This window comes from Parasteatoda tepidariorum, chromosome 6, assembly GCF_043381705.1.
Source record: "Parasteatoda tepidariorum isolate YZ-2023 chromosome 6, CAS_Ptep_4.0, whole genome shotgun sequence".
NCBI lineage: Eukaryota > Metazoa > Arthropoda > Arachnida > Araneae > Theridiidae > Parasteatoda > Parasteatoda tepidariorum.
The window spans coordinates 29,624,770-29,652,168 of NC_092209.1; the positions used below are offsets into that span (position 1 = coordinate 29,624,770).

Genomic DNA, 27,399 nt, shown 5'->3' on the forward strand with positions numbered 1-27,399 from the left:
TATATATATATATCTTCTAAAGATAACATACTTGTTATTTCATTAGCATTCAAGTGAATTGTAATTTATAATATTTATTATCAAATTATTTATGTTAAAAATTTTAGTTTGTGAAATGTATCATATACAGTCTTCTTATATGTATAAGTTTTTAGTTTGATTAAGTGGGGAAAAAAATTAAATATGATCATTGGTTTATAAAAAAAAATTTTTTTTTTTAAATTATAGAATTAAAGTATAGCAGTAAATGAAATAGTACTACTATTTTATGCATTGAATTTCACTTTACCATGGGACATTCAATATTTTTATAGTTATCTTTTTTTAATCAGACTAAAAGAAGTTTCAGCTTTTGTTTCATTTTTATGTGCATATTTCTTAACTTTTTTAGAAACATATGTATGAAATAATAACATTAATTCAGGTATACATTAAAAAGGCAGATAATAATTCTAAGTAAAAATAATACATCTCTATTAAATAGAGAGAAACTTCCTGGTAGAAACAACCTTCATTGTGCAAAATGATTGGTCTTTAAGAAAATATAGTCTCTAAAAGAATTGTTAGCTCCAGATTGTCAGAATAATTTATTCAAAAATATTTACAAAAACATTAAAATCAAATGTTCCTTTCATTATTTATAAAATCTTGAATATCAGAAACATATTGTCAAAATGCAAATGTTTCTTTTTCTGATTTTTAAAGTTTTACTTACACTATTTATGTACGATTCTCTACCTTATGCTGCAAAGTTTTATTTAGACTTCCCTGAAACAAAAGATTCAACCAACATCTCTTAATTTATTTTGTATAATGTATAGTTTTACATGAATAGTCTCACATGAGGCTTTGATCAGCTTTGTAAGTTGCTCCTAGGGTCACTAATTTCTTTAAGCATGTTTGAAGCAGTGTTATATTATCCAATCAGAATTGCTCCTGAATCTGCATTTTTCTCTTAATACCTTTAAATTCACTAAAAACATGATTAATGCAAAATTACTGGTATTATTACTTTTCTCATTTGTATTGTTGGTCAATCTAGCTCCAATGTTTTAAAATATGTTTTTCATTTGCATTATACCAACAATTGAGAGTTTTTGTAAGATGCAAGAGAAAAAAGAAATTCAAGTTCGATAGTTTCTGATATCATTGATAACACTGAATACTTATTTCTGTCAAGAAGGAAAATAAAATTAACATTGTAGTTATGTGTTTAACCAAAAGCTCATTATTGTGAAGCATGTGGTAGGATTCTTAAAAATAGCAGAATTTCTCTTTTATAGGGAGTAAGATAACTTAGCCAGTGGTCAGCCACATATAACTTTATAAAGATGAAGGTGAAAAGATTTCTGTATTGATGCCAGGAGAGAGTAAAAATGATTTTTAAATTGCTCTTTTTCATATAATAATGCTTAATTAAACAGTAGAAAAAATAATTTTCTCAATTTTTTTTTTTTTTTTTTTTTTTTTACTATAATAGTAGGCTAGTAATTCTCAGTTTGTTATAAACATACAATTTTTGTTTTTTCATTATTCACATTTTGACAGTGACTTAGAATTATAATATGGAGCTTTTACTGTACTTTCATACCAGAGAGGCTGTTCTTTTACAGATGATTTTTTTTTTAAACATAAAGAAGTGTATAAGTAAAAAAACTGATGTCTTTGAAGAAGGTGGTTTTGCATAGAAGTTTCACTGTATAATCATGTTTCATTTATTAGAAAGAAGTTTCATATAATTTCTTTCTTACATATGTAAAATATGGTTTATATGTTTAAATTGATGATAAAATTCCATAAACATTATTAATAACTGAAATATATCTTTGCTTAGTACATGTTTTAAATTGTGTTTTTAAAAGTTTTAAACATGTTTAAAATTTCTAAAAAAAAGAATTTGAAATTTTTAAGTGGATTTTTTTCCTTGTTGCATTTTTATTATGTAATTTTAAAAGTTATAGCTCAATTTTAATTTGGGATGCATCAAATATTTTGTCACTATTTGGTTTTCAGCATTTATTTATCAATAATTCCAATTTATCACTGTATTTAACAAGGTTGATCATAACTTTAAATTCATCTATCTTATTACCATTAAAAATATTTAATATTAATTTTTATTGAAAACTTATTTTAATGAAAATTAAATATTTGGTGACAGAATATTTGTTAATTTGCCAACTTCTGCGTATCCTTAAATTTAATGCTCTTTGTTTGTTTTAATCCCCATTCATTATCCTTGTTTTATAGAAAAAAATTATTTATTTTCCAATCTGTTGTAAGTTTAGAAAAATAAATTGTCTCATGTGTATTACATTTAGTCTTGTCTCATGATTAAGGTTCATTATATTTATTTTCTAAAGCAAAATAAGTTGATTAGATAAGATGACTATATTCAAAGATCCTGATTATCTGTGGAATTGGATGGCACCTACATGAAATAATCTGTAACATACTCGAAAATGTTGTTTAGTTTTAATTTTAAGTGTGCCTTATGTTTTAAGGGTCAGAGATAATACTGTTATAAAAATAATTAAATAACTGTGTATCTTGTTGAAATCTCAAGCGAACAAAATTTTAAATGAACAAAATATGGAGGAACATACAGGATGAATTAAACTTAGGTTTGCAATAGCACCCAATTTAAATAGGAATTATTTCTGTACCTAGGCAGACATATTTAGGCAGCAGGGTATATTTTTAATGTTCTTGTGTAAAATATCAAAGCTGTTGTCAAATTCTACCCAGAACATAAAAATTTATGTTATGAGACCAGAAATATAAAGGAGAAAATTTTCAGAATTTTTATGTTATTCTGACAAGTTTCTAAAAAAGAACATTTCTATTCAAATTAAATGACTGTTTAACTTTGTAAAAGTGCAAGGGTACAGTAAGCATTTAAAACAGTATTCAACCAAAACTTCAGTGATTCTTATTCAAGAGGTTCAATATGTATACTACAGTAATACTTTTATTTAGATTTAAAAAAAAAAAAAAAAAAACATGTATATAGAATTGCCAATACTCTCTTTTCATCAAAATATTTTATAAGGTGGAAGAAACTTAAAAACTACAATAAACAAAATTTTGTTAAGCCTTACTATGAGAATATTGCAACTAAGTGGCCCTTTATATAAACTTTTTAATCATTCACATGTAATGGTTGGTATAATAACTTAAAATCAAATTTACTAATTTAAGAATCAATAATTTACAATTATAATATAAATTTTGCTACTATTGAGAAGAAATTTTGAGAAGCAAGTTGACATACCTGAATATATAATAAACAGAGTTAGCATAACCCTGATCCGGGGTGATTGTAAGCCCAAGTCAAAATTCCGGAAAATTTCTTCAGGAAAAAAAAAAAAAAATTAAATCGAAAAATTAGAAAAAAAATTTAAACAAGGTTTTTTTCCTTTTTCTCAATACTTCTCAGTTTACTTAAAATATATTTAAAATTTTACACATACCAATGATGACCTGGAGAAGTAATTGAAATTTACAAATATGTCTTTCTTTCTTGAGTTTATGATTATAATAACTATTTACTGATAAAAAATGAATATTAATCTTGAATATAAGCTTATAAAATATCTGGCTCTCCCTTACAAACAAATAAAATAAACTGTTTTTTTTAAGTTCCACCTTTGAAAATTTAATTTCCGGAAACTTTTGTGATCAATGATTTTTTGAAACGTCTGAACCTTCGATTTCCAGAAACTTCCGGATCACGGTTAGGATCCGGATTTTTTCCGGAGCACAATCAGCCCTGCCTGATAAACCATTTGATTTAAAATGATTGGCGCTTTCATGCGTTACAGACCAATGGTATGCCGAAATGGATTGTTGTTAAATGAATTTCTCACACGTCAATGTGAAAACCAACGATTTTTGTGTAATTCGTGGCAAAAATTAATATGGTAAAGAAAAAATCTCACTCTGAAAAGGAAAAAATAAGCACTTTTTAAAAACAACCCATGAAAAAAAGCACCTCTAAGCACTTTTTAAAAATGCTACACACCCTGAAAATTACCTTTCATTTTTAATTTCACTTGACATTGTTTTTGAAAGCTTTATTTTCTTATGACAATTTTTAGCTTTGAAAAAGATCTTTTTTAGCTAGTTGTTAAAATTTAGTCTTTGCATATTTGATGCTATTTCATAAATTTACATTGTCTTACTTGTACTACAAAAAAAAAAAAAAAAACATTATTTGCAAATCTAAAAAAAATAATAATGATTACATAATGAGAGGGTATATATTGATTATTTCATTAATTATGATACCAATAATTGATGCATAGCAATCTACATGGTGTGAGATAAATTACAAAACAGATTTTTTATTATTTTCGAAGCATATAAATTAATCAAATATATTCTTTTCACTATTTATGAATTTCGACTCACTCAGTCATCTTTTTCGTGCTGAAGATTTTAATTCCATCCATTCAAGGATTTGCAGGCATTTTGATTAGCCTTTTAAACAATAAGATAAATATAGAAAACATGCAGACCTGACAACTTACAAGCTTATAGCCAGAGTCTCCTGCTTCTACTTTAAATCTCAGGAAATGAAGCCAGGAAAGTATTTTCCCTATGTTTTTTTTTCTTTCCCTACAGCCAACGATTCAGCAGACCTGTTTACACTTCAGTGCAACGGGAAATAAATATTTTGTAATTTTTAGGAGTAAAAAAAAATTACTTAAATAAATTTAATTTAAAAAATGTGTGAGTTTATTTGTTCTTAGTTTTCATTATTTTGCATATTAAGCTACGCCATGATCATAAAAGTCTAAAGATTTTTGAATTCTTAAAGTTGGTAAGTCTGTATATTACATTTTCTTTTAAGGGAAAAGAAGCATTCAATGTTTGATGAACCACAGAAGAGAAAGGTAAATCACTCTCATTAAACGAGTATCAAGTTTTGATGCTGTAATTTTTTTTTATCTTTTATAAAATGCAGAATCGAAATACAAGTTATGAAAAAAATTATCATCATACTTTTATGTATGAGTTAAGAGGAAAATTTTTTTTTATTTTTCTGAAATCATCAATATTTGAGGTTGAAGATCATTAATGGGTAACTCAGTGATGCACCATATTGTCCACTGTAATAATTCTATAAATATTAAATATTCAGCTGTAAATATTAAATATTCAGCTTATATTAAAATGTTGAGGTGAACAAAGATAAAGAATTTTTAAAAATATTTTTTATTTCAAATAATACATTTACATTAAATGTGAGCAAAAAAATACTTGAATATGACATGCCAATTCTTGTGTTTAGATCAATATCTTAGATGTTTCCCAATTTGGAAACAAAAAAATTACTACTTTGAATTAAAGTGTCACAAATTATTTTAATCTCTGAAAAAGCCAGGAACAAAGGTATAATAAATAATCATGTAGTACTTCCACACAAGCAACATCAAATTAATGTTGTCTCTTTATTAAAATCCAAATATTCTCACACACACCTAGCATATGTAACAATTATATTTCAAAAATATATAAAACTATCTCTTATCTGTTTAATTGTTCACCATTTAAAATCCTCAAATTCTATGAATGAATAAGTGCCGATTAAAACTATCTTTTCGCACAATATTATCACACATGCTGCACGAGTAAGGTTTCTCTCCAGTATGAATACAAGTGTGTAAATTTAAATAAACTTTCTCCGTAAATGTTTCACCACACAAACGACAAGAATAGGGCTTTTCATTAGTGTGAACCAGATTGTGTATCTTTAAATAATCTTGGTGCGCAAAATCTTTGTCACATGCAATGAGATTTTGTTTTATTATGAACTAGATAATGTTTATTCAAACTGGTTTTCTGTCTGAAAGATTTATTACACACATTGCACGAGTGAGATTTCGCTTCAGTGTGAATGTAAGAGTGTCTAATTAAACTACTGTTCAATGTAAAAGTTTTATCACAAACACTGCAGGAATAAGGCTTCTCTCCAGTATGAACACGGCAATGTAGGTTTAATGTTTCTTTCAAAGCAAAAGCTCTATTACACACACTGCAGGAATAAGGTTTCTCGCCCGTATGAACACGAGTATGTCGAATTAACTTACTTTTATTTACAAATGCTTTATTACACACTTCACATGAATAAGCTTTAACATTTTTATGAACTAGATAGTGTTTCTTTAAATAATCTTTCTGGGCAAAACTTAGATTGCACACATCACATGAATAAGTCTTTACTTTAGTATGAATAAGAATGTGCCGTTTTAAATCATTTTTCTGTGAAAAAGATCGATCACACACATTGCACGAAAAGGGTTTCTCTCCGGAATGAATTCGAGAATGTCGAATTAAACTACTTTTCACTGTAAAAGTTTTCTGACACACACCACAAGAATGAGGCTCATCGCCTGTATGGACACGTGAATGTAGATTTAATCTTTCTTTAAACATGAAGGTTTCTTTACATACACTGCAGGAATAAGGCTGCTCTCCAGTATGAATACGAAAATGTTTCTTTAATCTATTTTTATTAACAAATGCTTTATCACACACATCGCATGAATAAGGTTTTTCATTAGTATGAACATGAGAATGTTCAAGTAAATTATTTTTCGTAGTGAAAATTTTACCACACGCACTACATGTATAAGGCTTCATTATTAAATATATGTATTAATATTTAATAAAATTAAATTAAAAATCAGGTTTTAACACATGCCCCAATAAATGGATTTATAATAAATAAGCAAGTACTGAGGTAAATAACCTTTTAATCAGAATAACAACTTATACCTCACTTTAACAATTCTTATTCTTTTCAATGAATTTCCTGTTGGATCTAATAAGCAAGTATTGATGTGAACAACCTTTTAAGCAAAATACACACTGCATATAATATTGGCTATTGTCATGCATAAACAAAATAATGTAGTTAAATTTTGATATTAACAAAAATTAAATTACAGATTATATTTTAGCTTAATTATGTCCTTAAGTCTGTTTTTTGAATGACACACAAACTAACATAGTTTTACTTAAATATGTAAAAAATGTTACACCAAAACTTGATCACATACAACACAAAAAAGGTATCTTGTTAAGATAACTAAGCAAGTATTGAGATAAAATATCTTTTAATCAGAATATGCACTGCATGAATATGGCCTCTTTTTAGTGTAAACAAAATCTTATATTTAAATTTGGATGTGTTTATGAACGTTAGATCTTATGTTCTTCATCAATAAGATTTTTCCTTAATCTAAAACGAAAGTTAACATTTACTTGCAATCATAAATGTGTAACTATAGCTTCTGATCTGAATAAACAATTGTTAGGCAAAGTTATATTACACACAAAACTGTATTAAAAAGAAATATATCCACATTGCATGGCTAAAAACTTTTTCCAGTGAATGCAAGCTAGTGTAGATTTCTATTAAACTTAAAATATTTTCCTCTCACTCATTTCAGCAACAGAAATTCTTTTTTTTACTCTTAAATTACTTAGTGAAGTTCTTAACACACGCACCACTTGATTAATGCTTCCAGTCAATCTTTCAGATCAAAGTCAGTTGATCTTCTATTTGTGATAGCTTCACCACAATAACCAGATATGCATTAACAAAGGCCAATTAATGGTAAATACCTACTTTTCATTGTCTAGGTTTTGAAATTAAAAATGAATAAATAACATTTGTTTAAGAATTAAGATGATAATCCCCCCTGATTGGAAATTACAAAGTTTTTTTTTCAATAAGCTAGAAAATTCTGAGAAGACTAGCACAGTGTTTAGTCACGCATTATTTAACTGCTTTAATGAATAAATATAAAATTATTATTCTTGATTCTCCTTGTTTACATTGTACAAGAGTGCGACGAGTTAATTGCATTAGCTTATAGCTCTGTATTCAAAACACGTTTAGTAGTATGATCAAGGCTGCCTATTTCTGTTCTTTATAAGCCATAATGAAAAAAAGAAATTATAAATTCTATCTTGATGACATAGTAATCAACCAAGCAGAAAGTTTTAAAACTTGAGTCCGGTAAATGAAAAGTAACAAGTGAACTCAAAAGATTAAAAAAAAACAAAAACAAGCAGCAAGTTTTACAAAGAAACATTCGAAAATCCCCCCCCTTTTTTAAATTGTTGTTGTTGTAGTTCATTTACGTCGCACTAGAGCTGCACAATGGGCTATAGGCGACGGTCTGGGAAACATCCCTGAGGATGATCCGAAGACATGCCATCACAATTTTGATCCTCTGCAGAGGGGATGGCACCCCCGCTTTGGTAGCCCAACGACCTGCGCGCGAAGTCGAGCACTTTACGGTAGCACAGTTTAACGAGGACCAATACCGCACACCCTCGGTCCCTACGCAGACTGATCCAAGTGGGTCACCCACCCGCACACTGACCGCAGCCAGTGATGCTTGACTTCGGTGATCTGCTGGGAACCGTGTCTTAATGATCAGTCCACTGCGGGACCCCCCCCCCTTTTTTTTTTTAAATTGAGAGAGGTCTGTTTAGAGAATATTCATAAACAAGACTTATATTTTGTCTACGGTAGGAACTCCCCCCGCCACTACTCCTGAGGCCGTCTACTGCCATAGAAACAAGAATTGCGCATTTCAGAAAAGGTAGCTTCTCTTAACAATAGGGCTAACCCAATAGGCTGAAGACAAAGATTCCTTTTCTCTTGCCCAAACCTGTTCTTAACAGTGACCCCATACCCCTACTTGAAATGGTTATACCTCGTTACCATACTCCAGACGAATGGCTAGGGGAGTTCTTACTTTAGACAAACTATTTAGGGGGCATTTTTGTTTGAGACAAATGACTGCTGGTAGAATAACAGGATCATCAGTTGCACTGGAGATTTCTTCAGTGTAGCATGGTGATGCTCCATCTTTATTGTGGCTTGTTAAATTTAAAAAAGAAAAATGCTTGATATCCTTTCTTATGCAAGCAAAAACAAAATGGAATCTCTTTTTTTAGAGAAGGAATATCCCAAAGGCATTGGGAAAATATTTGTAAAGCAGAAAAAAATATGGCTCTTATCTTTGCATTAGAGTTAAAACCTAACACCTATGAAATCACTCTGATTTATTTATGATCTAATATGAAAGGTCTATTTAAATTTTACATTTCATATTTTTCCGAATTATAGTACTTTAAACATTAAAATAAGAAAAAAGTATGTGATTTAATTTTAAAAAAAGTTTTTTGACACCAATTTTTATCAAAAAATTAAAAGCTTCAACAAAAAAAAAAAAAATCGTTATTTATGTACTAAAAAATGTAAAGTAAAGAATACTTACGATAAAAAAAAAATATTCTAAAAATTCCTCATATTAAAATAAAAAAATTTCCTATGTTTTTTTTTTTTTTTTAGTCTTAAAGTTCTTAATCAGACGTAGAAAATCATTCTGAGAACTATCATCAAAGTAGAAAAAAAATCATTTGCAAGTAAATTTTTTATTATAAAAATCATAACACTTACTTGCTTCATAAATCCGGAGAATTCCAAAAGGAAATGTTCGTTTGAAAATTTTGTTCTCATATAATATATACAAAGGTTATTCCTTCATTACTTTAAGATGACAAGCCACACAATAAAATTTTATAATTGTAAGATCTCGATATGAATTTCAATATGTAACTTAAAAACAAAATAGCTTCTAGTTGAAACTAATCATTCAAAATTAAAAAAAACTCTTATCAAGAAAATCATAAAAATTAATTAATAATCAACACAAATATTATTTCAAATAATTCGGATGATTGTTTATTGTTGTTTTTTGAATTATTTATATACAGAAATATATACTATTCTATAAAGAATAATAATATTCTATAACTATTTCAGTTCTGAAATCCCATTTATTCATCGGAATGAAGTAAACAATGAGGACTTAAATAACTTCCTTTTAATTTAAAATGAATTAAAGACACACAAAAAAAGTATTTTACCTTAATACACACATCTTTAACAGTAGGCAATCACGAAATCAGAAGTTATCAGTTGCTAATTTGTTGAAAATGGAAAGAAAAAAATTAAAGAGAAATTGTTCTTCAAATACTGGGCACGTTCTGTTTCCCAATGATTTACCAATGTTCTAGATTGTTTTTTCAAGTTTTTCTGACTTTTCATTAGGAATATTTTTCTTCTTATTTGCTACAGAAAAAAAAAAGCATTTTACTCTACCAATGATTTTGATGGAACAAAATGAAAACTTAATAAATAAAAGCCTGAAAATATCCTTCCTGCTAGAGGGTGTATTCAAGTGTTGCAATCCCGAATTAATTTGGAATGATTAAGTTTCTAATATTCGTATGGGAATCGTACTACCAATTTTTTGAGGATGATAGCCAGCTTATATTAATCAGTTTGATAACTAGTCTGAATTAATTACTTTGACAACTGTGCAAATTGAATTTCATATTAGTAAATTTTAAGTAATTACGAAGAAAAATAATTCTTTTAAAAAAATTTGATTTAATTTTGCCAACACATATCTATTTGCCTGTCACAATTTTTTTTTGTGTGTAATGGAGCAAAGTACGCCCCAGAAAATGTGTAATAACTTTTTTTGCAACCCCTCCAACCAAGATTTTTGTCACATAGCATATAAGCAAAATTTCTGCATCATACTACATTCTTTAATTTTTCAAATGGAACTGGAAGAAAATGAATGTAGGGAAAATAGTAATCAATTTTTATTTAATAAAAGAATTGATTTTAGATGACTGTGACAGGAAGAAATGTTAAAAAAAAAAAAAAAAGCCACAACGATTGATATACAAGAAATAAAATTATTAATATAGCAAAACTTTCGTATAAAATAGCGATGCACAAGTTGCGGCTTTTGAATGGTCTATGTGCAAACCTAGCCCAAAACTAATTGGAAAGAAAAAAAAAATTTCTCAACTAGAATAATAAATTTCAATAACCTTAAAAAAAATTACATTGAAATTCCAAAATGCAGAGGTAGTACTAATTAAGGTGTTAAAGATTTGAATGGCGCTACATTCTTTTTTTTCTTTTCTTTTTTAAAGAAAATTTTCATCATCAAAAACATGATCAAAACAAATGTAGTTCAAAAATTTATTTAAAAAATTAATCATATGAACATAATTTATATACAGTAAAAAAAAAATATAATAAAACTCATTTTTCCATAGGGGAAGTTGAAAACTTGGTGTAGTTTAATTGTATTCATTAAGACAAAATGTGCAGAACTTAAAATGCTTTTTGTTTTCAAACTAGATACTTCGTCTTTTAATTTTTAAAAGAAATTGGTAATGTTTGCATTACACTAAGGAATGACCAAATTATAACAATCATTATTTAAATAAATTTACACTATTTACACTAATATTTAATTTATTGAAACCTCTGCAAGCAAAATTTTATTTTTCTACATGCTTCTTACCAAAGGTAATATACTCTTAATACAAAATATCAACAACTTCAAGGTCTTTAGAAAAATTTCCGTCTTGGTAATTATGACAAAAAAATTGCCAAATAAATAGTAAAAATGGGAGAGTTGTTTGCAAGAAGCTAAAAAAAATTATCACAGAAGGGGAACCGACACGAAAACTCATAGACACCCCCAAGCAAATCTTGACACAAATTTTTTTAAAAATACTTTTTGCAAATCAAAAAAAGCAAAACTTTTGGTTATTCGATTGTAATGAGATACCTGCAAGTGACGTACTGTGAGTATCTCGATTCTGATTGGTTGTTGAAACATGTCCTTTGTTTACGTTAGAAACTGTTCTTTCCATTCTATTTCTAGTAAGCCAACCCGTTCAAGTATCATTCTCACAAGTAACACATTTTAAATTCTTTCACAAGGATTCTTTCTCAAAGATTTAAATTCTTTCACTATATATTTACACTGAGACTTTACACAAAGACAAGCACGAAGCCATTTGTCACATAAACAAACTAATTATGTATTAAAGTTGCCAGGTACACAAAACAAAAATATATCACAGTTACAATAAAATACATAAACAAATAATAAATCTTTATTAAATAAACGTAGTAGACGCGAAAGCATTATAATTTAAACAAATTTAATGAGGGATACGATTCAGTATTTAATTATCCTTAATTAACAATCTAACTTATGTAGAAAAACTTAGCTCAACTTTAATACATCATTTTGCTGATAAAGATTAGCCGGCGCTGATGTTACATGTGTCAGTATAGAAGGTCTTCTTCTTCTCGAAGCGCAAGCACCCAATTAGCTTGAATAAGTGCAGTTATGGAAATACCTCCAAGTTTTCAATGAAAATCCATACAAATTCAACTACTGGTCTATATCTTATTAATTGTGTGAAAATTCCATTATGTACTCTGACTCTAGTATAATCTAAATGTTTGCTAAAAAATTTTGATATTAAAAATATTAATAAAATCCTAATTTTTATGAATAAGTAAATGTTGATTTAAATGATCTTTTCTTATAAAAGTTTTGTCACACACATTACATGGATAAGATTTAACTCTAGTATGAATTAAATAGTGCCTATCTAATACAGTTTTCTCCCTGAAAGATTTGCAACATAAATTGCATGTGTAAGGCTTCAGTCCAGTATGAATACCAGAATGGCGAATTAAACTACTTTTCACTGTGAAAGCTTTATTGCATACATCGCAAGAATAGAGTTTCTCCTCAGCATGAACTTGAGAATGTTCAGCTAATCTACTTTTATTCACGAATGCTTTGTTACACACTTCACATGAATAAGGTTTTTCATTAGTATGTAGTAGTTGATAATGTCGATCCAATGCGGTTTTCTGACGGAAAGATTTATAACACACGTCACACGAATAAGGTTTTTGTCCTGTATGAATAACCATATGGCGGTTTAAACTACTTTTCACTGTAAATGTTTTATTACACACACTGCAAGAATAACGCCTATCATCAGTATGAACATGAGAATGTTCCATTAATTTACCTCTATTCACAAATGTTTTGCTACACACCTCACATGAATAGGGTTTTTCATTAGTATGATAGATGTAATGTTTACTTAAATACTCTTTGTGTGAAAAAGTTTTATCGCACACACTACATGAATATGACTTAACTTTAGTATGAACTAAATAGTGTCTTTCTAAACCAGTTTTCTGTGCAAAAGATTTATTACACACATTGCACAAATATGGTTTTTCTCCGGTATGAATACGAGAATGTCTAATTAAGCCACTTTTATCTGCAAAACTTTTGTCACACACACTACATGGATAGGGCTTTTCTCCAGTATGAACAAGCGTATGTCGGTTTAATCGATCTTTTTGTGTGAAATTTTTGCCACATACAACACATGAATAACGGCTTTTTCCACTATGAACAGTTAACTGTTCTGTTAAATTATTTCTTTGGGTGAATGTTTCCTTAAATATATCCGTTGAATATGGTTTTTCAACAGTATAATCACAAGAGTGACTAACAAAATCACTTTTCTCAGTAAAAGATTTATTACAAATATTGCATGTATTAGGCTTCATATTGTAAACCTTAATGAAAACAACTATCGGAAGGAAGGAAATGGTTTACTCTTAGACTGATTATTAGACAGCATCAAATAAGCTTATACACACAATCTTTAATACTGCTTTACAGAAAACATCCTAAATTTTATTATAGTATGAATAAGAAAACATTGAATTAAAATAAGTGTGAGAAATAGTGTAAGTGTATTGTATTGTATTTACTACTTGAATAATATTATATTAGATCTTTCTTTAATTACATTATATTTCTGTAGGACTAACTTCATTTTAATATGAATAATAGAAAGCTCATATTAATTATCAATTGTTTTCATTAATTTTCCTCACATTATTTACACTAACTCAAATTAAGTTCTTTATCAATGGTCTGCAAGAATAACTTAGTTTCTGTACGAATAAGTGAGTGTTTACATAAATTTTTTGTATTCAATAATTTTTCTTAGATTAAATATTACTTTAACTGAATGAATTAAACTTTTAACCTGAATACTACTATCAATCTCTATATCAAAATCTTTGTTTATTGTTTACTATTGAGTTTAGATGTTAGTGGTGGGAAAAATAATTTTTTTAAACATATATCTCAATTCAAAGTATCTTGATGCAAGCAGAAATAGATAGCCGGAAACGTTAAAAGTAACTCCATATCCACGCAATCTTGCACCCAGCTGTGCATAGTGTTTTAGATATACTTTTTAAATCTTTGTTTATAATTTAGAAGCTAGTGATGTATTTGTTTAGCTTTTAATTATATAAAAAGAGTCTTAAAACTAATAATGCGGCACAAATATTATTTAAATAGACCGTGTTATCTGTAGTATAAACGAATATCATCTATACGGATTAATTGTTAAAAATTTATCTTCAAAATGTATAAATTAATTTTATTTATTAGCATTTGTTTTTACCTTAATCATGATGTTGCTGGTCTCATCGATGGATTGTATTGTGGAAAACATAACTGTTACTCCGGTTAGTTTTTTTAAAAGTGTTTTTCAAAAAGTTCCACTTTTATAAAAGTGTTTGATAATGAAACTGAATAATAAATTTTATTCTATTTTTCTAGTTTTGGGCATTGATCGCGATGCAACAAAAGTAAGTGATAATTTTTTTTGTTTCATTAATTAATTTATTATCATGATTTGCTACATTTTAAATTTAATAGAAAGAGATACAATTTTTGTTTTAATCCTTATAAAACATGTTAAATCAGGAAGATTTTTCATATCAATACCTGCGCTATAATAATCGCCAAGTTTTGTCTATTCCCGGGTAGTAGCCCTTGAGAAAATAAAATAAAAAAATCACAGAAGGGGGCCAACTTCATATTATACATATTTTCCTAATTTTTGTAAGTTTAAATTCTCTTGTAGTTAGCACAAACAGATACCAATACGTAAATATCACCTTAAATAACGTAATTAAACATCTGTAAAATTATATAAAATGTAGTTCTAGTAAAATACATTTAAAAAGCAGTTAATCCAATTATGAAGTAAATTATTTTTAAACTGTTATTGTATGGTTATGGTTATATTAGCTTTGGCTAATCTGCAAAAAAATAATTATTAAATTAAACAAAATAAATCTGTTTCTCCTTGAGACCCCTCCCTCCCTTTTACATTTAGAAAATTTCACGTTGTTAAAAGTTTTTTAGGGGCTGGTTTAGCATAATTGATTCTCTACTGGCAGACTTTCTATAAAAGGGAAAAAGAAAGTTTTATTATCAGGTTTAGCTAAAGTAGTTATTTGTTTTGCTGCCAATTAAACCATTTTGGGTAAGTTGGAGTGAAAACCCAGATATAAACATGGTGTTTTAAAAAATCACAGTGAAAATGAAAGAACTAAGCCAGCGAGCAAATATAATTTTTAAAAAGTGTACAAATAAGAGGTGATAAGTTACCCAGACTTGTTAAAGAAAGTTGAAAATTATACATTATGCACAAAAAAATTAAAAGATTGGATTACTTTTTGGTTCTCTGGGTGCAAGGAGATTAAATTAATTTTATTCATAAACTTTATTAAATACAAAACATGGCAGACACCCATGTAAAGAATTAACCAAATATTTCTTTTTGCAAGTGTCATTGTTTACGGAAAAAAAATATAATATTTTATTAAGTTATTATTAAATATTTTTTTTTAAGACAGAAAAGAAATTATAGTTATAACTAACTCATGCAATTGTATTTTGTATGCCATTAACTAACTGCACATAAAATACAAAAACTATGCTTATGCAAAATCATTTTAACCATTATAGTTTTCATGACTTAGTATAAAATTATGAAGTGCTTGCAATCATTATTAATGAGAATTTTTCTTAAATAGGTTGACATTGCCAAAGCTTATCGTCAACTGGCAAGAAAATTTCATCCCGATATGCACAAAACAGTAAGTTAAAATTTAAACCAAAGCTTTTGTTGCACTGATATTTGAAATCTTTGCTTTTGCTCATTCAAAATATTTGATTTTGCTATGTAATTTTATTATACTTTCATTTTCAGGAAAAAGCAAAGCAAGAAGCTTCAGAAAAGTTCACTTTGATTGCCACAGCTTATGAGGTACAACATTCTCTTTATCTTTCGTGTGTTAATGCTTTTAAAAGAAATATTTTTCAAATAATAAACTCATTTCGATATATATATTTTATTTTACAGGTGTTAAAAGATGAAGAGAGTAGAAAAGATTATGATTACATGTTGGATAATCCAGGTAAGAGAAGAGGGAGGGGGGAAATACTTTTTAAGAAACTGATTATGAAACTTGAATTTTATTTTTCTAATTATTCATTTTTATGTAGAATTGTTTGAATATTTTGATAAATGTCAAAGTTTATGCTATATATGTATGTATGATCCTTTATTCACCTGATTATTTGACACCTTTTGGAATCTATTTAACTAAAGATTCATCTTCTGAGTCCCACTAAATAACAAACTTACAGGAATTCACTATATTACATTTCATTGCATATTTTTTCAAATGTATAGTATTATTTGGTATGCAATATTGGTTGGTGCCTCAAATATGTTTTCTGATTTGTTGATTGAATGGTGTAGTTTTTCTAAGAAAATGAAGGAAATGGTCCTTGATGATAGTGTTTTTGACTGCGTTTAATTAAAATGTATGATGTATAATGTGCCAACAGAAAAAAAGAACAGACCACGCTGAATAACTTTTGATCCCAATGATCACGGTCTAAGACTCAATATTAATGGTTTGAGAGGGTTACCAAAATCCGTTGAGTAGTTTCTGAGAAATCGAATTTTTAATGCACTGCTCTTTTAAAATTTGATTTCTCAGGAACTATTTGACCAATTTCACTCAAATATAGTATTTTGTATGTAAAATTGCATACCTTGAAATTATCTAAAATATTGTGAAACTTACAATTAAAATTTTTCTCGACTATTATTGAATAAAATAATAAATATTTATGAAAGTAAATTTTTTGTATGAACTTTTTTTTGAACAATCAAATTTTATAGTTTATAGTTGTGTTCAGTGTCCACTCACTGAAAAAGTTCTCTAGATATTGTGAAATATGCAAAAAGTGAAATTAACATTAAGGGGTCCAAACTTTGGATCACTCTATTGGCCAAACTGGGTCTATCCCCTATTTTTGGGGGGTCAGAAATCAAAAGAGAAAAGGGTATGTGTATCCAGAGAAAGTTCGTTACTTAAAATATTGTCTGCACTAATTAATTAGCATATTTGAGATTACCCTGTCAAACCATTAAAATTGAGTTCTAGAACGTGAAGATCCGACCATTCGATCAAAAGTTATTCAGAGTAGTCCCTTTTTTTTTCTGACTCTCTGTCCATATTATTGATCTGTCAAAAAGAAGGACATCAAGTATTCAATACAGACATCAGTAAGTGAAGATCCGACCATTCGATCAAAAGTTATTCAGAGTAGTCCCTTTTTTTTCTGACTCTCTGTCCATATTATTGATCTGTCAAAAAGAAGGACATCAAGTATTCAATACAGACATCAGTAAATCAGAAGTATTAAATATTATTAACAAAATGTTAGGTATTATTAACAAAAAAGTTTCGAGCATAAATAAGCTGTGACTGGAGTTAATTTGCACTGTTCATTTATTTTGCGTGAATCAGCATTAATTGAGAAAGAGGCATTATTATAAACAAAGAAGTGTTACGCATGTTTGGTTAGTGAATGCTTTTTAACAGGCCTACTTCTTTTTTCGCAAATCCAATGTTAAATTGGTTTTGCGATAATCAATTTATATAATTGAGGATTGCTGTAGCAATTAAGTATTATGATATGAAATAGATTTCTTTTTTCCTAAGTACTGATTATCCTCCTTTCCCTTTCTACCTGGCACCTTGGTGATTTTAGTCAAAAATTTAGAGGATTCTTAATCACCATGTTGTACTATTTCTGATGAAATATTTTGGCATGTATTGCAATATAATTTTCCAGTCCTGGTTATATTAACATGTCATAGTTATATTCAAAGGAACCTATATTCCAAAAATTGTCAATTTAATCTTCAGTGTCTAATTCTTTCTTTCTTACTTGTCAAATCTCCTCTTTTCTGTTAGGTTCTTATGTTACTTATACTGCCTGTAAGAAATTCCATTATTTCTAATAATTTTATACATTTTTAAATACCTTTAAAAGTAAACTGCCTTAAATAAAGTTATGTAACCATAAAAAAATAACATTTTGCTGCATCTTTTACTTTTTAGACAAAGTATATGGTCACTACTACAGGTACTATAGACGTCAAATGTCTCCTAAAGTTGATGCTCGAATTGTTATCGCTGTTACTATAACTGTGATTTCTGTTGTTCAGGTATCTTTTTCTTTTTATCACGACTTTTTACTTTATGTGATGATCTTAAATAATAATTAATATCCTAAAAATACCTAATATAAATTTGGATTTTCTCTTTTTTAACCAAAATATGTTTAATTCACTGTGTAGAAGTATGTTTTATGTAATGTATCATAGTAAGGTTAGCCAACTTTTTTTATGTTTAACATATTCAATGCCTCATAGTAAATTAAAATGATTACAGGTATAGTTCGTTTACCAGGAGTTGGCACTTGGCTCCACCTTCTCGGACAAAGAGTTCATTTCAGCGCGGGAGTAAGAGGAGAAATGTCTCCACGCTTGAAATTGAGACAACCCTTATTATATATTGTAGCAAAACGTCTCAAAAAGGACAAACTACTCACTCAAAAGAGAAATTTCAAATTTTTGTAATATTTAATGTTAAAAAAATGCACATAAAGATTGTGAAATATTTTTGTCATACTGTCGTCAAATAGCAACCTTGTTCAGGATAGTTCACATCCTTCTCCCAAAAATAGCGAAATAATATCATCGGATGCCACGTGATGAAAGCGGAGCCAAGTCCCAACTCCTGGTGAACGAACTATATACCAAACTTACCATCATCAATTTAACAGGTTTATTGGATGTAGGATAGTTACAGTAAACACAATTCAGCTTAAGTTTTACAAAATAGATAGATACAAACCATCGGTAATGCTAATGGCACTGTAACAATGTGTTTTAAGCTCTATGCCATGAGTTTCACTGGTGACCTCAGGAAAACAAAAATGTTTTGTACATTCAATATGTTTGAGTAAAATAAGAACATCATATGCTAGTGCATCACATCACTTTTTTGTAGTCTTCTGAGCTATTACTCTTAATACTCTCCTTGCATCAACTTTTTTTCTTCTTTCTTTAACAAAAAATAAGAAATTCTAACCTACTCAGATGAGGAAATAATAAGTTTCAAATAAAAACCTTTCTGAACCGCTGATGACGAAGAGTGTCACAGAACTGTTTTCATAATGGAATGACACCAATAAACATAAAGACATTGATGAACTGACAGGAAAATTTTATTTAATATAATATGAAATTAGGCACAGAATGAAGAACTTTTTGTTCCAGTTTTTGTTTATACTTTTTTTTACTTGAATATCAATCTAATTCTCGTAAATTTTCCCTGAAATATTTTAAAATTTCACAGATAAATTTGACAAATTCTATGTGAGGTACTTATGTAAGCTTTCAGTATTATTTTTTAAGTTCGTAATAAGTAACAATTTTGTTATAAACTAGTTTTGGAAATTGCCAGAGATATTTCAAATCAATATTTGTAACATAATTTTTTTTGTTTTCTTTATATCACAGTATCTTGGAGCCTGGTCTAGATATAAATCTGCCATTAATTATCTTATTACTGTGCCAAAATATCGCTTAAAGGTAAGAGTCTTTTACATACTCTAAACTTAATTACTGAAGTAATTACTATTATTTTGTGATTTTAGATAAGTTATGTCATTTTGTAAAAGAAGAACTTTTTTTAGGTTTCATTATTAACAGATGACTATTTTAATTTATCTAGATCTATCATTGATCAATGTTATAGTGCATTGTACAATTTTTTTGAGTTGGAGGAGACATTTTAAATTTTATATACTTCTTCTTTAATAAAATTATATTATATTTAAGAAAAAAATCAGTTTTATAATTTATTTTCTGTTAATTATACTTACATTTTTAATTTTACTCAATATTCTTTCCAGTTTCATAACTGTTTCAAGCTGTAAAAGTATCACTTCGTGTATAAGAGTTTAAAAATTTTTTTTCTTTCTTTTCTCTAACACAGTGGCTAATGAAAGCATTAATAAACATGTTTTTTTTTTTTTTTTTTTTTTTTTTTTTTTTTTTTTTTTTTTTTTTTTTTTTTTTTTTTTTTTTTTTTTTACAGTTAAGCTATTTTATGAATTCTCACAAAATGACTACCTAATTTAATAGTCATCTCAGGTGCTATTTTCATCATGTGTCTTCATTTTATTTATTTTAGGCTATGGAAATTGCAAAAGAAGAAAACTTATTGGTTGTTGACAAAAAGCGGAATAAAAAGTCTAAAGTATGTTATTTTACTAAAATGTTTGATTTTTCAAATTCAACAAAACAATTCAAAAAATATTCACAAAAAGTTTTTCGTTACAAAACTTTACGTAAAGATTGATTTTTCGTTTTCTAGTATTACATTTAAGACTGCTACAATATATCTATTAAATCCAACAACTTTTACAATCAATTTGTTAAAAAACATGCTTTTTTAATAACAATATATGCTGAATAACTTATTAAAATGACATGCATTTATAAAGAAATTGCTTCATTATTATATAAAATTGCTTCTTTTGGTATTTCATTCCTATGCAATAGTTTTTCATAACATTTAATTACATTTGTTGAATAATAGTTGTTTCTAAATCAAATTTTAGAAAAAATAGATCGATTTGTTAAAAAAGTATTTTTTTAATAGCAATATATACTGAATAATTTATTAAAATGATATGCATTCATAAAAATATTGCTTCATTATTTCTCTTTGAACCTTTTAAAAATAAAATACCAAAATCTAAGAATAAAGAATTGTGTTTCTATGACCATTCTGAATGTTCATTGCAGTTATTTTCAAAGACCATGATTCAGCTTATGTCAATCCATTTTAGCTTATGCATATACCAGGAATAAATTCACAACTAGACTTAATACCATTTGAGGTCTGTTAATTCAACTGTGTGGTCAAAACCTCATTTTAAAAGTATTATTGGGGAAAAAATTAAATTTTTCATATTAAATATTTTCAAAATAATTGCCAGTCTTTCGATGGTTATTATACTGACAGCTGCTTTTGCAAAGTTGGATTATCACCCGAAGTAGCTCTAACATCGACAGTTTTACTGCCAAAAAGAATTGGGATATATATTTATTCATATATATTTATTTATTTAATTTTAAGCATTATCATTTTAGGAGCAACTAAAAGAAGAGTCTGAAAATATTTTAAAGAAAATTTTAGAAGAAAGAATGGACATCAGGTATTTCAACATAAATAAAGATTTTTTTCTCCACTTTTTAAAACCTCTATGACTAATTTTAGTTTAAAAATGTAAATCATGTTTATGTTATGTTAAAAATGTAAATCATGTCTACAAAATAATAGTATAAAATTATAGGTTCAATTTTTTCTGCTAATTTATTTTTTCATATCATTTGTAGTACTCATATAGCTGTTTTACTTGTTACAATTAAATTTTAAATTTATGATTTTATAATAAATTTATAATTATATTTGAAATAAGAGCTTTATTTCTTATAGTTTATTACAAATAAGAACTTTATTAGAAGTGAAACAGTGGTTTGATTACTATCCTTATTTTTCTTTCCTAAATTTATAATTAAACTACAAAATTTAATGCATATCAAAACATTTCCTTCTCTTATACATTTTTTTTTATTTAAATGTAAAACATTTTTTAAAAACTATCTTTATCAACCATTTTTTTTTATCATTAGTTGTGATATTTTGAAATAAAATTATTTTTGTTAAAACAAATATATTGAATACAATTTGTTAAAGATATTCCAATAGAAAATATTGCACTTAAGTGACAACTCCCCATTTTTACCAAATGTTTAAAAATTTGTATAAAAGAAATACATTAAATATTTTTTTGGGAAGAAAGAAATATATTTTATCCAAATTACAGTTTATGGGATAGTTTCACAAATTTGTTATTTATATTGGTATTGATTTAAAAAAAAAAAATTTTCTCTTTATATTATAACAACTTTTATTGTAAATATTCTTACTCAATTTGTTAAAAATACAAGGTCAAAATCAAATCATTTTAAAAAGGAATAAGAAATTTACTAAATTTGTTTGAAATAATTGCCATGTTTAACATTAAAGGAATGTTCTGTAAAAATACCTATTTCATTTGAATATTTATTAATTTAGTTCTTTTTAACAAACTCATTTAAAATAATTCATTTTACTATAAACTTCTTCATGTTATATCTAACTATCCTGCTAATAAAAAAAAAACTATGTGGTGTTTTGTCATAATAGGGGCCGTCCATAAATGAGAGAGTCTTAAAAGTGTTTTGAAGGGGTACCAAGAACAGTGACATCACAAAAGTTAAAATTAAAACTTAAAATCAGTAGATTAACTATTTTTATGTAATTGGTTTTCATATTGTTATCACGTCTAACCATTATTATTGTTATGTACACAAATGTGATTATAACACATTGTTTTGGAATTAAAATTTGAAATGTGATCTATAACATCTTGTTTCTGAAATGTGCAATATGTTTAAGCAACATATCTTGGCATATGACAAGGGGATAGGGGGTAAGGTGATGTGTGACAAAAGGGAGTTGGAGGTTAAAAATATTGAATTTTTTTTTTTTTTTTTCGTTTTTGAATGCCTCTCTGTTTTGTTAATTGTCTGACAAATTATGCTACCAATTTTGGTAACATTCTAAAACCAGGGTGCCGTTTTTAAAAAGTGCTTTTTTTATTGGGCATTTTTAAAAAGTGCTTAATTTTCCCTTATCGAAAATGAGATTTTTTTCCTTCTTTACCATGGACGATTTTCACCGCATATTATGTATGCAAAAGAGTGGTCTTCACATTGTTCTATTCAACGTTTTCACAAATCATTCAAATGCAATGCATTTCGATGTACGGTCCTTCCATAGCGTATGAAAGTGCCAATCATTTTAAATGTTTGATGAAATGCTTGCTGGTTTGCATGTGCTCATACTCATCTGGATCCAGTGGGAATTGTTCTTGCACTATCATGTTTAACTCGGCTGCATTTTGCAAGAGATTCTCAATTTCCGGCTTCATTTTCCTCCTTCTAAAATCAAACCGAAAATTTTTATAATGGCTAATATAATAATCAAGAAAAAGAGTTCTCTGTCAGAAACTAGTTATTTTATCATGATCATGTAAAGTCTTTGAAAATTATTTTGAATTTTGTTAATGTATATAGTGCTTAAAAAGTACTTAAAAGATGCTTATTTTTTGTTGAAAGATTTTTCACGCACCCTGTAAAACACTTTTTAATCAATTATGCTATAAATACCAAACTTTGTTTTGTGCATAATTCATGCTTGTTGTTTTTCAAGGGGTGGCTATTCAAAGCCATCGTTGATGGATGTATTATGGGTTCAATTAGTCTGTCTTCCATACACTATTCTGAAATACATGTTTTGGAATATTCGATGGCTTTGGAAGTTCAGCATTATGAAGGAGGAGTATGGTGATGAGGAGAAGCTATATATCATTAGGAAGCACCTGCAGTGTTCACAGACTCAATGGGAAGCTCTGCCAGATGAAGAAAAAGAAGAATGTTTAGGAGGAGAGCTTTGGATTAAAGAAAACTTCATTGTAAGCATTTAAACCTTTTGAATGCTTGTAATACCTAAACTTGAAACATTTCTTTCATAGTTAACCACATTTTAAAAATGTGTCCTCTATTTTACACTCTTTTGTAGTCCATTTTTACCTTAATTTTTCTTATACTGATGTTTAAAAAAAAATAGATATTAGGGGAACTTGAACTTCGTGAATGGTTTAAATGTTGGCAATACTAAACTTTCTAAAAGTTCTTTCATGATTAACCGCATTTTAAAAAAAATATCTTCTATTTTTAATAGACATTAAGGCTGATTTTTCGTTCAATTTCATGTTGATTCTTTTCATACAGCTGTCAGTCAGATACAAAGATCAAAATGTAAATGAGAGGTGTTAACTTCGAAAAAAAATTTCAGGAAAAATTTACTCTCTTATTTTTGCAATTATTTTTGCCTTCTCTTATATTTTCTTACATCCCAAGATTTTATAACTTAATGTGCAATTTAAAAAAAAAAACTTCTTTAGTGATATTTGTTCCTTTACTTTGCCCATATTTTATTTTAAAAAAAGTATTTCTGTATTAATGTAAATGTGCAGTGGGCAAAAAAAAGTATTGAATATCTTAATAACTTTTGACCTAATAATTCAATTTACTAAAATAATTTCAATTTACTAGAACTTACATATTCAAAGGCTAAACATTAACTATGCTTATCTTATCATTTAGTCCTGATGATGTTTCAAATTACGAAATGAGACAGAAAAAAAGTATTCGCTGCGTATAAATGGGCTTTTTTCCGATGACTTTGGAATCTTGACTCTCAAAATATGGGCAGCAATCTGGAAAATATGGTCCCCATAGTTTATGCTGGTAAATAATCAAAAGTTTATGCTCCTTAATGTAATGTCAGCCTGCCTGACTGTGATACCGATGGTTGCGGGTTCGAATCCCGCTCAAGGCATGGATGTTTCTCTCTCTCTGTTGTGTGAATATGGCCTACACTACAAATGGGTATCTGTGACGGTGTGGTATGGGTAATGTTACTCGCCTCAGTGACTTAGGTTCACAGGTGCCCACTGGGTAATGTTAAATGAGCATCTTCTGAGGTGAAGAACAAAAATTGCCAATGAAATATTATAAAACAAACTAGAAAAACTGGGTAGCAGAGAGGGCAGGGTGCATTTTTAAGAGCTATGAAGGGGTAGTGCCGAGCTTGTATCGTTAACTACAGAATTGGCATTCACATAAATGGAAAGAGATTCCCGAGCAATCAAGATGAGTTGATGTGGTAGCGGTGGGAAGAATTTTAGTGTTTTTATATGAAGTTGACTATTCGTAAATATTTAAGTAAAAAATATTGTAAGTTACATTAATGACATTCAAGGCAATGTATATATTTTGTTTCTTTTCTGCAGAAATGGAAACAAAAAAAGGAAGATGATATGAAAGCCAAGTATGCTGAAAGTGCTCGATACAGGAGCAATCGAAGATACATGAAAAATCAAGGATCGAGACAAATCACATTTGAAGATTAAAATCACAAATGATCTTTGTAAATAATGAGACTATGTTTCATTGTAAATTTGTAAATTATATCATGGATTATAAAAATTGAAAAGGAATGGATCATTATTTATAGTTACAATATATTTTTCCTATTTTGAAATATTAATTGTCTTATTCCCATTTTCTCTTAGTAAGGTAAACTTTGAGATTCCTACTTTTGTAAAAGAAATGTCAGGATGCGTAGCCTTTTTAAAAAATGCTTAAATGTGCTTTTTTTTTGTTGGATTTTTTAAAAAGTCCTTCATTTTCTCTTTTCCAAAATAAGATTGTATTCTTTACCATGTTGATTTTTACCATGAAATACTCAAAATGCTTGGTTCTCACATTGTTCCATTCAACATTTTTACAATTCATTCAACTACATACCATTTTGACATACCGTCTGTGCGTAGCATATTAAAGCACCAATCAATTTGCATGTTTGATAAAACATTTTATATGTTATGGTATGCAAGTGCATACACCGAGATTCACCGATTTAAGGCTACATTTGCTGCCCCCTGAAATCGAATTGATAAATCTCACATTTTTGCTGATGATTAGGACAAACTAAAAGAAAAATGCCACATTTTTTTCCCTCATAGCAAACAAAAAAATTTATTTCTTCGCTGGTATAGCACTATCATCTTAGTCACTAGAAAGCAAATGACATTCTCATGCTGTTCTATTTATAGATGAGTAGTCCTTAAATTTAACTTTGAGATTATTCATTAATTACATATTTTCATGTGGGTTCAGAACAGTAAAAAATCACAAAGCTTCATCATCTTAAAATTTCCATCTCTCTTTTATTCATTTAATTTTAACAAAAAGGAAGTAATTGAGATTTTTAATACAATTGTTTTACCTAAAGAACGTCCACTAATTGCATAGTGTTTTTATAAAATTTCTTATTGCATTTTATTAAATTATTTCTCTTAAAATTTTCAGTGCTTTTAAGCTATTTTATGAAAAAAATCAATGAAATTTAGACGCAGGATTTTAAAAAAAGTATAAAGTGAGGGGATTTTCACTATTTTAACAGTTTGCAAATTTAGAAAAAATCTTATGTCGTTCAGATTTGTTATTTCAAAAAATTTCAATTCATCTTTTAATAATTTTATTTAATAACAAAAATTTAAACAAAAAAAAATTCAATATTCTCAGATTTGTTTAATATTATGATCGTAGGGACCATATAATTTATTTCTAACAAAAATGTTTAGCTTCAATACACACTCTATTCATATTTACAAATTATTGGAATTTTTTTTTTAATGATTCATTAAAGAAATACTGGATTAACTCATAAATTTTAATACAAATTTAAAAGGGGCCATTCATTTATACTTACTTATATTTCTAATATGAATTTATTAAGATTTGCTTAGTTGTTTACATATCTTTATAAATTTAGTATGATTAATCTTGTTAATGTTTTTGTTGCATATACTTTTATGAATAACTTTAATTTAAATTTAAAACTGCACTCGATAATTTTTCTATGTAATTAAATATTAATGATTTTTTTTAATAAAGTGCTTATTTTTTGTTGAAAAATTTGGCTACGTACCTTGAATGTGCAGATATTGTAATATGTCACAAAAGTTTTGATACATTGAATCTATTTTTGAAATTGATATACTAATTTTGTTTTCTCACATTGTTATATGTTTAACTGAAATAAAAGGTATTAAGACTTGGCTAGGGATGCATATAATTTTACAATACATGTAAAATTTGAAAACTAACTGTGGATATTATTTTCTTTAGAAAAAGTAAATGATTTACAGTAAAAGCTCAACTTATGTTCAATTACAGATAGGTGTAAACACCCTTTACTTTTCTAGAAAATTTTAGTAAGGTTTTCAAGAAAGTTTCAATAAAATTCTGAACCATATGTTTGTTAAATACTGCAAAGAAAAACCTTATATTTATACAACATGTAAAGATTAGAAATAATTTAAAGGAGGAAATTTTTTTTGTACAAACTTATATTTTGATTTAATATTAAATAATTTTAATTACGCAGTAAAATTTTTACTAAAAATAACTGTCACATATGTTTATCATCAGGTTGTAAGGAAAGTTATCCGCCGCCGCTAATATTGG

At 27.7% G+C, this 27,399-nt stretch overlaps 4 protein-coding genes across 4 annotated transcripts in view; 2 read left to right on the forward strand and 2 right to left on the reverse strand.

Moving 5' to 3' along the window:
* LOC107448333 (oocyte zinc finger protein XlCOF15-like) overlaps positions 1 to 2,314 on the forward strand; it is an 8,394-nt gene extending 6,080 nt beyond the window's left edge. Inside the window, exon 4 of the mRNA XM_016063484.3 lies at positions 1,284 to 2,314. Within this exon, the coding sequence (XP_015918970.1) occupies positions 1,284 to 1,300 (17 nt within the window). The 3' untranslated portion in view covers positions 1,301 to 2,314. The remainder of the gene's footprint in view (positions 1 to 1,283) is intronic.
* Positions 2,315 to 5,962: 3,648 nt separating this feature from the next.
* Positions 5,963 to 7,883, reverse strand: LOC110282285 (zinc finger protein 271; the record flags this gene model as incomplete). The annotated part of the gene is given in 1 exon segment (XM_021145429.3): positions 5,963 to 7,883. A coding segment is annotated over 1 exon segment (686 nt), but the record flags the coding sequence as incomplete, so codon positions are not given.
* Positions 7,884 to 11,078: 3,195 nt separating this feature from the next.
* Positions 11,079 to 14,054, reverse strand: LOC107448294 (zinc finger protein 28-like). Its single transcript, XM_021145417.3, has 2 exons — positions 11,619 to 14,054; positions 11,079 to 11,250 (listed from the first exon to the last, which is right to left on the reverse strand). Exon 1 carries the CDS (start codon positions 13,511 to 13,513, stop codon positions 12,416 to 12,418), a length of 1,098 nt encoding a protein of 365 aa, XP_021001076.1. The 5' UTR covers positions 13,514 to 14,054; the 3' UTR covers positions 11,079 to 11,250; positions 11,619 to 12,415.
* Positions 14,055 to 14,112: 58 nt separating this feature from the next.
* On the forward strand, positions 14,113 to 26,990 carry LOC107448319 (dnaJ homolog subfamily C member 25 homolog). Its single transcript, XM_016063469.3, has 11 exons — positions 14,113 to 14,491; positions 14,586 to 14,614; positions 15,851 to 15,913; positions 16,027 to 16,083; positions 16,180 to 16,234; positions 18,239 to 18,345; positions 19,705 to 19,776; positions 20,381 to 20,446; positions 21,346 to 21,410; positions 23,513 to 23,774; positions 25,158 to 26,990. The coding sequence occupies exons 1-11, from the start codon at positions 14,389 to 14,391 to the stop codon at positions 25,275 to 25,277; spliced, it is 999 nt and encodes a 332-aa protein (XP_015918955.1). The 5' UTR covers positions 14,113 to 14,388; the 3' UTR covers positions 25,278 to 26,990.
* The last annotated feature ends 409 nt before the right edge of the window (positions 26,991 to 27,399 follow it).

What these genes read in the sequence shown, in the direction of transcription:
- LOC107448294 (XM_021145417.3), bottom strand. Translation starts at nt 13,513, where the DNA reads ATGAAGCCTAATACATGCAATATTTGTAATAAATCTTTTACTGAGAAA.
- LOC107448319 (XM_016063469.3), top strand. Translation starts at nt 14,389, where the DNA reads ATGTATAAATTAATTTTATTTATTAGCATTTGTTTTTACCTTAATCAT. An exon ending in AAAACATAACTGTTACTCCG is followed by an intron (nt 14,492 to 14,585) that starts GTTAGTTTTTTT and finishes CTATTTTTCTAG; the next exon opens with TTTTGGGCATTGATCGCGAT. An exon ending in CTGTGATTTCTGTTGTTCAG is followed by an intron (nt 18,346 to 19,704) that starts GTATCTTTTTCT and finishes TTTATATCACAG; the next exon opens with TATCTTGGAGCCTGGTCTAG.